The 10,788-nt window shown below is 41.0% G+C and overlaps 1 protein-coding gene across 4 annotated transcripts in view; it reads right to left on the bottom strand.

Annotated features, from left to right (window-relative positions):
* LOC107749928 (rap1 GTPase-activating protein 2-like) overlaps positions 1-10,788 on the bottom strand; it is a 50,437-nt gene that overhangs the window by 16,855 nt on the left and 22,794 nt on the right. For 3 of the 4 annotated variants that reach the window (XM_016565166.1, XM_016565167.1, XM_016565168.1), the window contains exon 1: positions 1,075-1,304. The exons of the other annotated variant lie outside the window; for it this stretch is intronic. In XM_016565166.1, the coding sequence (XP_016420652.1) occupies positions 1,075-1,205 (131 nt within the window). In that variant the 5' untranslated portion in view covers positions 1,206-1,304. Of the gene's footprint in view, positions 1-1,074; positions 1,305-10,788 lie in introns of those variants that run through there. 4 annotated transcript variants of the gene reach the window in all.

Genomic DNA, 10,788 nt, shown 5'->3' with positions numbered 1-10,788 from the left:
AGACACCGGATGACCGCTTCCTTCCAGTCGAGGTTGGTGGTGTCTGGATGGTAAGTGATCCCGAGCCGTAACAGCGTCAAGAGGGTCTCCCCCGAATACCCTCGAGTAGGTGAGCGGGTAGAGGCTCACCTGAGCCACGGCGATGAACATCGCTCGTTCCTCCATGTGGCGGGGAGAAACTAAACGGAAAACAAAAGACTTATAAAACAAAAACAAAAACACGGGAGAAGGGGCGCCGCTTACTTTTCTGTTTAGGTCCGGAATTTTGTCACGGTTGCTACTGTGTTGGAGCATGGAGCGAGGAACGAGGAGACGAGAAGTATATCAATGAGGAGATTTTAATAACATTCAGGGAACCAGGAAAACACACGTAGCAGATGAGGTAGACATATACACAGACATTCACAATACCTGATGCTGGAGACAAGGAAACACAGGGCTTAAGTACAGGGGAACTAATGGGATACACCTGGGAACAAATGAACTGAACGGGGAACACCTGGAACAAATGATCATAATAACAGGAACGGGAAGGACCAAATAAGGGCAAGGAAGGCACATGGGGAGCAAAACACACACAAAACAAGGAACAGAGTCTGACACTATCTATCTATCTATCCGTCCGTCCACCCATCCAAAAAGTCTTCTTAAAACAAATACAACTTAAACCCCCTGTAAAATGACACATTTCCTCTCAGAAATACTCATTAATCAATTTCCTAGGAAATAAATATTGATTCTGAAATCAAGATGTTACAAATGATGTTAAAATATAATATTACAAATTAAGATGTCAAAATGACTGAATCATGTACAGTACTGACACAAAACATAGTTGCTACACCACACTGAACAATTAGTTTATTAATCCTCATCAAACATTATTACTATTAATTATATTATTTATAAAATCATAAAGCTATTGAAAAATCCCTTGTTTTTTGGCCAGAGAGCACCAAAAATCACTAAGTAACAACTAGCTCATAAAGTGTGCAGGACCATGTACTGTAGGCCTAGACTTAATTGTGTACAAGTCCTCCAAAACATTCTAGACCCACAATGACGTTCACCCACCACTGGCCGTCTGTCTCCGTCAGTCTCCGTCTCTCACACCGCTTGCGTGAACGGTGGAGGAGTCCGATAAGAGCGGCGGCAGCACGGACACCTGCTCTCCGACAGCGCACTCTGGACCTGAACTCAGACATGGCCAAACCTCAGGTTCAGTCTCAGTCCTAGTCCTCAGTCTCTCGTCACATCACACAGACACCAGCTCTGGCTAAATCTGCATCGTCTCAGTCTCCAAAGATGAGGTGCTGTCCTCGCCAGCACAGACTGTGTGTGTGCATCCTTCACCGTGAATACCTCTCAGTCTCTCTCTCTCTCTCTCTCGCTCGGTCTCTCTCTATTACCCTCCCTCTGAAATGGCATTTCACTTTGACACCTTATTCTCGATTAAGGAGCTTTGATTGCTTAACCTCTGCTCTTCTGCAATTTTTCTCAGACATTTCCACAATTTCTCTCACCACATACATTTACTCAGATATGCTGTGTTCTGTTCTTTGTTTGTCATCTTGCGTTTTATGTCTTGGAAGCCCACAGTATGGAATTATTGCTATTCCAGCTCTTTTCTTCCATTCAATACAGCGATTACATGGTGTCTGTGTGAATTTTGTTCCTGCCCTGTAGGCACACTTTTTTTTCTTTGACAAGACTCTCAGTCTCTTTAATGTTGAGTTAACCTTTCTCAATATCTCAAAAGACACCAAATCATGAACAGAATACCAACTATTAACTCCATTATATTACATTCACATTTATCTAGAAATGAAACCTTACTCAAAGAATATCTAATATAGTTCATAAAAAGTTATATTTAATATATAAAATGCATCAAAATGCAAAACTATTGTACTATGTTGAAGCTGCGTTGTCTTAGACTCTTCAAACAGAAAGTCATAAGGAGATTTTCGAGGGCTTTGTTTACACTGGTTGCAATTATAAGCCCATTTTCATCATTTAATTTCACCTGCTGTGCCAATCCGCTCCTACTTGTTATGATTTCGGCCGGAGCGAGAGAGGGTGCATGTGAGCAAAATGCTTCCGTAACATAAAGAGCATTAAATGCTTCAGGGGATTTGCTAGCTGAAGGCAATTATCGCCGTGTGCACAGGACAACACTGGTGTATCGCTCTATAAACGAGGCATTCAGACTCATCAAGAGCTGTGTGTCACAGACAGACTAATGGCTGCCAGACAAATATGACAATACAACAAGTGTATATATAGTGTGCAATATGATGTGCAAATCTGCTCATTTCAAAATCAGTCATGAAATACAAATGATTCTTGACATGCACTGCTGATTTGAACATCCTTTATGTCAACTCGTGAGATGTGGTGAAATGATATTAAATCAGACAAGGGCAGGGTGCGAACTACGGGGGAGCTAGGCTCCCCTTAATAAGACACGGGCTCCCCTGAAAACGGGATTTGTGAAATTTTGGGGGGTCTCAAAAAATATTGACAATGTGTTATTTTGACGTGCAATTTCAGTTTTGTGTAATGTGATCATCGTGGATTATTATGTGTAAAATTGCAAAAATATCATTCATTCATGCATGACGCCGATTTAAACCTAATTCACTTCAATAAAGATACAATACTATACAAGATACAAAGATACTATACATGCTATTCTTGTCATGAGCATTGAGGTGTGGGGGCGCTGCGGTGCAAATTCCTGTGCAAATTAGTACATGTTAACTCAAAGATTCATAGAAAAAATATAAACGCTGGACTCTGTGGTCGATTCTGTGTTAAGGTAAGGCATGTTATTCGCAATTATGTGTTGTGGCTGGGTTGTTATAGGTCTGCGTGACTCTCGATGTCTTAGGCCTAATTGAACGGAGGAATTATGGTATTCTTCTGTAGCCTGACGAAGAGTAACTTTAACCGTTGTTCATGTGAACTCAAAGACAGCCTGATGCTTTGTTTACAGACTATTTGTGGGTGGCTGTTTGTTGTTTCACCTATCAATTCGTGTCGATAAAGTATAACAGGGTAAATCCTGTATAGTGATTTATCCTATATACTGCTTGCATAAAGCAAGTAGTGCATACACTTGTAGCTGTTATGTATCTTTGTAAGTCTTTGTAAGTTGTTTGATGCTGTTTTGCATGTTCACAACAGCATCAAACAAACATTAATCTAAACAGTTTACGAACTGTTGAAAGTGAATTATTTTGTAATATTTTCATAGTTCACTTCCTCTTTCCATTATTAGAGCTGCTGTTTCAAAAAGCACAACCAGCAGGTGCCTGTTGTTAAACCACAACGTGCAACCACAATTTAAAACAGATAAGCCAGTTTGAAGCGCAACTTGATGTACTGTTTTTTTCTAGAGGAAGAGCTGAGGAGCCATGATAACTGACAGCTAATGGGCAGGAAGATACATGACCAGAGCTGGGCGCTTAGTATTCAAGGTCACTGGTGCTGGGAGAACTGGCCCCCTGCTGCCTTCATGCCTGATCCACACATGCAGTCACAGATAAGACCCTGGAGACAGAGCACACAGACACAAAAGCACTTGATCCTAAAACGTGACAGCAACAGAGATTTTGAAGTCTACAGGTTTCTGTCTGCCCTTCTCTTCTCAGCAGGGATGCCACATAGACCGGCGTTGGCTTTCTAGTTCATTCACAGTCTCCCTATTTTCACTGCATCTTTTCATTAAAACCCCCAAAACACACTGCTCTAGCACAAGCACTAAGGCTGAAGGTATAAGGCTGATCTAGAAGTCTCTCTGAAGTGTTTTGTGTGTGTTTGTGTGCACGTGCCCTCTATTATGACACTGTGTACCAAAACACATTTAATTTATCAGCTCAGTTCCAACAGGCAGCTGTGTTCCCAGAGGCCAGATACAGTTTTATGTTTCATATATCACATCATATATGGCATAATACATCACTTTGACCCTTCATTACCATTTTAAATGGACCAAGAAAGACAACTGTAATGATAACTATACTGGCATCCACACCAAGGTAATGTTGTGTTCATTGTAAGTGTGCACTGTAGTTGTGCATCTACTACTTTAACAGCTCAAGCTTTTTGGATTCTGATTGGCTGTCAATGTATTTATCGGTTGTCAGCTGGGAAAAATGACTCTGAAAGTGATTTGAATTATATCGTTCCTCTGTGTCTTTATTGTTATAACTGTGGTGTGAACTTATTCTCATAGAATTATGATGATTGCTAAAACTGTATTTTTTATAGGCCTAGTTATTGTCGTTGGTGTGAACAGGCTCTTACGAGATTCTCTTTTTAAAAGGGAATGAAAATGTACAGTAAGGGGCCATTCACACAGAACACATCTGTGTGTTTAAAAATGCTAGAAGCAGGGTAGTGGAAGCAAGTCTGTAACCGTAATGTCTTGGGAGAGATCAATGTTTATTTAAAAAAACCAACCCAAAAAAAAAACCTTGGTGATGGAAATTCAAGTTGTGAAGTAATCATTTTGAATCATTAGCAAATAATATTTTTAATTATACACACACTCACTCTTATTTGTATGTATAATATAGCAAAAATGTAAAACATTTATTGTCTTGTCTCATTCAGTTAGAAATAACATGAATCATATAAATGATACCATATTTCCCATTCAAAAAGGAGAAGAAAAAAGATATAGTTTGCATCACTGGACATTACTGTTTAAAGGGGTCGTATGATGCAATTAAAAATTTTCCTTTCTCTTTGGAGTGTTACAAACTCTTGGTGCATAAAGAAGATCTGTAAAGTTAAACCGCATAAACACATTTCATTACACCAAATACACAAAATAATGTTCTTTTTAGCAGCATCATATGACCCCTTTAACATATTGTAAAACAGTTGTCAAATATTACTTTCATCTTAACTTGCTTTCTTTCAACGTTAAAACTTATGCTTCATGCTGGAATCTGCTTCAGTAAACAGTTAACCTTGCCTGCTTTGATTTTATATATATATATATATATATATATATGCGTGTGTGTGTGTGACCCTGGACCACAAAACCAGTCTTAAGTCGCTTGGGTATATTTGTAGCAATAGCCAAAAAAACATTGTATGGGTCAAAATTATTGAATTTTTCTTTTATGCCAAAAATCATTAGGATATTAAATAAAGATCATGTCCATGAAGATATTTTGTAACTAATCAAATAGTATAACCCAAATAGTATAATAATATTTACCTACTGTAAATATATCAAAACTTATTTTCGATTAGTAATATGCATTGCTAAGAACTTCATTTGGACAACTTTAAAGGCGATTTTCTCAGTATTTAGATTTTTTTTGCACCTTCAGATTCCCGATTTTCAAATAGTTGTATCTCGACCAGTATTGTCCTGTCCTAACAAACCATACATCAATAGAAAGCTTATTTATTCATCTTTCAGTTGATGTATAAATCTCAATAAAAAAAAAACTGACCCTTATGACTGGTTTTGTGGTACAGGGTCACTCTCTCTCTCTCACACACACACGGTTTAGTTATTTTTGAGTTATATATATATATTTTTTTACAGCCATAAAATAATGTTCCCAAAATGTTGCAGGGAAGCTGTTTTTGAGACAACCTAAAAGCAATCTTATGGTTCCTTTATGGTTATTTTTAGGTTTTATTTTTACAACTTTATCTTGTACAGAACATTCCCTAATAATTATCATCAAAAGAACATTCTGCAAACCTAAAGATCATTCTATTTTCATAAAGAAAGCTTTACTAGAAAAAACATGTTAAAATATATATTTGGGAATGTTCTAAGAATGTTCTGGGAACCAAATAATGTTATTTGGGGAATAATTTAACTGACTAGCAGGTTGTGGTACGACAACACTGTACTTAATACTGTAGTCTTTTTGGTATGCACAACCCATTTGGTACGTGCTTTTCCACCACACCTCCATCTGTTCACTCCTCCTGACCTTTTCTCTGGTATTTACCTCTTTTTTTTCTGCTCTTTCCGTCTTTGTTGAACCGTCTCTGTCCTCCACTGCTCTGATGTACACTGTCCTGCTTTGATCTGGAGCTGGGAGGCAAGCAATGTTCTCTGTACAAATCTCAATTTCAAAATAAAGTGCATCTGTTGCCTGTCAACAATAAGTTTGCAACTCTCCTGAAGGTAAGAAGGTGAGCGTGACGTGGTCATTTCAACTGTGAGAAGTGGAAAATGTAGCTGCACAACTGAGAGACAATTGAGAGAGACGATGAGAACAACAAAAAGGCATGAAAACAGAGGACAGCAGATCAGGAGGTAAAAGATAAAAGAAAATATGATATGCATCACAATATCCACCGACAGTATATCAGCAAACACAATAGCTACTAATTGAAATGCTGTTCATTTACATCAGCTGTCTGTGTCAGAGAGGCTGGGACGCTACACCGCACATCCTTCTGTCAGGAAGTGCACAATGTGTGTCCTGATTAACACGCCACTCAACTTTAATGGTTCTATGACACACAGAGAGTAAGAATCTAATCATGCAAAGCTGTTGAAATGCTTTCAGAAGCTCAGGCCAACGCAAGCAACTGTCTGTACATGTACCAATACAGAAGACCTACTTGTGGACTGTTGTAAGTGAGGGAAACCTTTTAGATGTAGTAAATCTAAATATATATATATTTTTACAGATTTATCCTAATAAAATATTTAAATATATTTAATTTAAATGTCTCATTAAACTGCACTCAACTCTGGATTCAGCATAATTTGAATGCAAGGCTCTCTAGTGGTAATATTTCAATAAAAATATGGTGCAGTAAAGACATGCTTATTAGATTTATTGACACACACACACACACACACACACACACTAACAATACTTGAATATTTGATTATTTAAATTTGTAAATGTTTTGCATAATTCAATCCTATCAGCAGCAAAATCTCAAAGGTGCAATAAACAATGCAGTAAACAATATAAATATCTATAAATGACACCCTTCTCACAGAAGCATTTTGTTAATATTGTTGAATAATGGTTCTTTTATTCAGTTATTTTAATAATGCGTGATAAATGTGTGCTTATAATGCTTAACCCATGTGCTGTGCTGAAAATCCTTTACCTAATTTGGTGTAGCCTTTTAAAAATTGCTTGTAAATATCTCATTATGCTATATTATCACCAAATCTTTCAATCTTTTTATCAGCTTGTTTGTTTTTCTTTAAATTGGCACAGGGTTTGTATTTCTATTTGGAACTGATTGATTGTAGGCCTCATTGATCTGAGCTTATGCACTCAACAATGAGGCTTACGATTGGTCAGTTAAAAAAACAAAAAAAAGTAGTAGTTACACCCTGTCTGTGCAAAGTCAGTAGGTTTTGGTCCAGTACATTTTCGGGTAAAAGAAAATTTTCTCTGGGTCAAAATAGCCAGAACGTGACATGAGGGCTAAAATATGTTTATTTTATTTTATTTTAATTATTTTATTGTATTGTATTTTCTTTCATATGATATATAGACCATGCCCTTATTGTAGCCAACAGGTATTTACATGACCAGGAAAAAAAATATGTAGTTTAAAATATTCAGTGTGCTGGGGGGAAAATCCATTCATGTTTGTTTAGAGCTGATCAGTCAACAGGCTGTGCTGCATGTAAAACCACCACTAATATCATACAATCTGTCGGGTTTACATTTAACTCCTATGATATAAAGAGCCATGCTGAGTTAAGTGCTGTCCCTCTACTTGACAGCTGGCAAAATCTTTGCCAATCTTTGTTTCTTCATTAGAACAGATTTGGAGAAATTCAGCATTACATCACTTGCTCATTAATGGATCCTCTGAAGTGAATGGGTGCCGTCAGTGTAGCGAATCAGCTCATGGGGAAATATGAATAACATTTCTACTCTGCCTCTTGCCCTGGGACATGCAGTGATTTTCCCTGCTTCGCATTCCTCTAGGCAATAAACCCAGTGATATCAGCGTTGGTTGCCATGGAACCAGAGGCCTGTTCTGCCCTCCTGAGGTGTTACGCATTTCGGGGGAAGGGTCCATAGGTCCTCATATGGCTTGTTAACTGAGGGGTGTTACAGAGTATTTGTTAAATATAGCTAACAAAATATATATTGTGTGTTTGATTGGTACAGACGCTACATCAGAATGAAAAAAAAACAGCTGATAAAAACATCACAATAATTAACAAGTAATCCACACAAATCCAGTCATCCTTAAGGTGTTTTAACTTTAAATTGATGCTTTTGGCCAAAATACATAATCCATAACACTTCCTCCAGTGAAATAGTCCACCCCTTGTTTTTACCCTCACATCAAGATCCATCGACATACTTGTTTATAACTGTTTTGTATAGTTCCCTTTTGAGCTTTCACAAGACATTGTGGAGGTTTCTCCGCTTATGGGAACTCCTTCCCTTCCAACCTTTCCTGAAGTCTTATTGGCTCACGCTAGTCCAATTGACTGGCCAATTGTCGCGAAGTATGCAAATCGCATGCAAATACTAACAAGCTCGAGAGGCAGTATAAAATGCGGTGCACATGACAATTACATCAGAAACTTTTCCTTTACTTGTTCTCTTCTACAACCTAAAGAATGAGTTCGTTCTGCAAGACCTGCGCGGGACCTATCGAACCAGATCAGCATGACAACTGTATCGTCTGCCTGGGCTTGGCCCATGCTGAGGTGGCGTTGGAGGAGTCCAACTCTGGGCATTGCTCGGACCTGCCGGACCGCGTGCTTCGGACTCGCCACGACGTGGCTCGTGGCTTGTTTGGGGTGAGGCCCACTGCCACCAGCGTGCCACTGGTCATCCTTCAGAGGCACCTATGATTGAACCTAGCTGACCTCAAGGACGCGGACCGTAAAGTTCTCCTTAATGCCCCGATGACTCGCTCCAGCCTCTTCAGCGATGCCGTGGAGTCCATCATTGAGCGTTTCACGGAGGCTCAAAAGCGCGCCAAAGCGATGAGCTACGTGATACTGAGGAGCGCTTTCCAGCAGCAGATTGCGAGTTCCCGGTCTTCTTTGGATCCCGGTCCAGTGACCGAAATTTTTCAAGTTTGTGTTTGATAAACATGTGTTCAATAAAAATGCATACATTCGCACAAAGAGAGCTTTTCCCTCCTCACTCAGTTGATGCGGCGCCGCTCGCCCCGCCTCAGAGCGGTGCAGAGCCGTCGCCCGCATCGGTTATAGCCGCGTAGCACTCGCCCACGCATCCAACAACCTAGCTGCTAAAGCCGTTATGTCAGTTCCTGAGCATGTGGGAAGTTATTCCGGGAATATCGTGCTGGCTACTCGGTGTGATAGAGCGTGGGTATACCCTTCAATTCAGACGCAGACCACCCAGTTTCAATGGCGTGGTGCAGTCTCTAACATTGCCTCAAATGCCCCGGTTCTGAGACAAGAGGTATGCAGCCTGCTCGAAATAGGAGCGATAGAGCGAGACCCTCCGAGCTGGAGAGCAGGTTTTACAGCCGCTATTTCGTGGTACCCAAAAGAGATGGGGGACTCCGCCCGATCCTAGATCTCAGGCCTATCAATAGAGCGCTTTGCAAGCGTCCGTTCAGGATGATAACGCTGTAACAGATCCTGGCGCAAATTCGCCCCGGGGGCTGCTTTGCGTCCGTGGATTTAACATTCACATTCAGATAGCACCACATCACAGACACTTTTTGAGGTTTGCTTTCGAGGGCACGGCATACCAGTACTCTGTTCTTCCGTTTGGGCTGGCTTTAGCCCCACGCACTTTCTTGAAGTGCATGGATGCAGCACCTCAGAGTACTACCGCATTCTCAACTATCTGGACGATTGGCTGATTTTAGCTCATTCACGGGACACGCTAGTCAGCCATATAGACATGCTGCTTTGTCACTTGGAGTCCCTAGGGCTATGTGTCAACATGCAGAAGAGCATTCTCGCCCAGAGTCAGTCTATAACAGTGATCCTCAAATCTGGTTCGCGAGATCCACTTTCCTGCAGAGTTTAGCTCTAACCCTAATCAAACACACCTGAGCATGCTTATCAATGGCCTCAGGATCATTAGAAAATCACAGCTAGGTTTGTTTGATTAGGGTTGGAGCTAAACTCTGCAGGAAAGTGGATCTCGTGAGCCAGATTTGAGGATCACTGGTCTATAACATATCTGGGGGTGTGTTTCAACTCAGTGGAGATTTGCGCCCGCCTCTCTCGGGAGCGCTCGGTGGCCATTTTGTCTTCCCTGCACCATTTCAGACTGGGCAACTCTGTTCACTTGAAGGAATTTCAGAGGCTGCTTGGACTCATGGCAGTAGCTTTAGCGGTGTGTTATCTGGGTTTACTACACATGCGCCCGCTGCAGTTATGGCTGAAATCTCGAGTCCCTTGGATGGTGTGGACTTCGGGCCGTTTGCGCATCGCTGTCTCCCACGGCTGCATCGAAGCTCTGAGGCCATGGCGCAACCCAGATCTCTTCAGCCGGGGGGTTCCCCTGGGCTTGGTGACGTTGCGCATTGTGGTCATGATGGACACATCGACTCGCGGCTGGGGAGCAGTGTGCGAGGACATGCCGGCTTCGGGGCTGTGGGCAGAACCCCAGAGCCGGTGGCACATTTCGATTGGAGCTGGAAGCAGTGTTCTTAGCTCTAAAGGATTTTCGGCCGCAGCTGGAACAGCGACAGGTACTGATTCGCACCGACAACATGTCTGTGGTCTTGTACATAAATCACCAAGGATTTGTGCGCTCCTCCTGCTGTGGGTGGACCGTCACTTTCTCTCCATCAAAGCAGCACACATCCTCT

This window comes from Sinocyclocheilus rhinocerous, unplaced genomic scaffold, assembly GCF_001515625.1.
Source record: "Sinocyclocheilus rhinocerous isolate Xijiao unplaced genomic scaffold, SAMN03320098_v1.1 scaffold320, whole genome shotgun sequence".
Taxonomy (NCBI): Eukaryota; Metazoa; Chordata; class Actinopteri; order Cypriniformes; family Cyprinidae; genus Sinocyclocheilus; species Sinocyclocheilus rhinocerous.
This window is presented reverse-complemented; position numbering and strand designations above follow the sequence as displayed.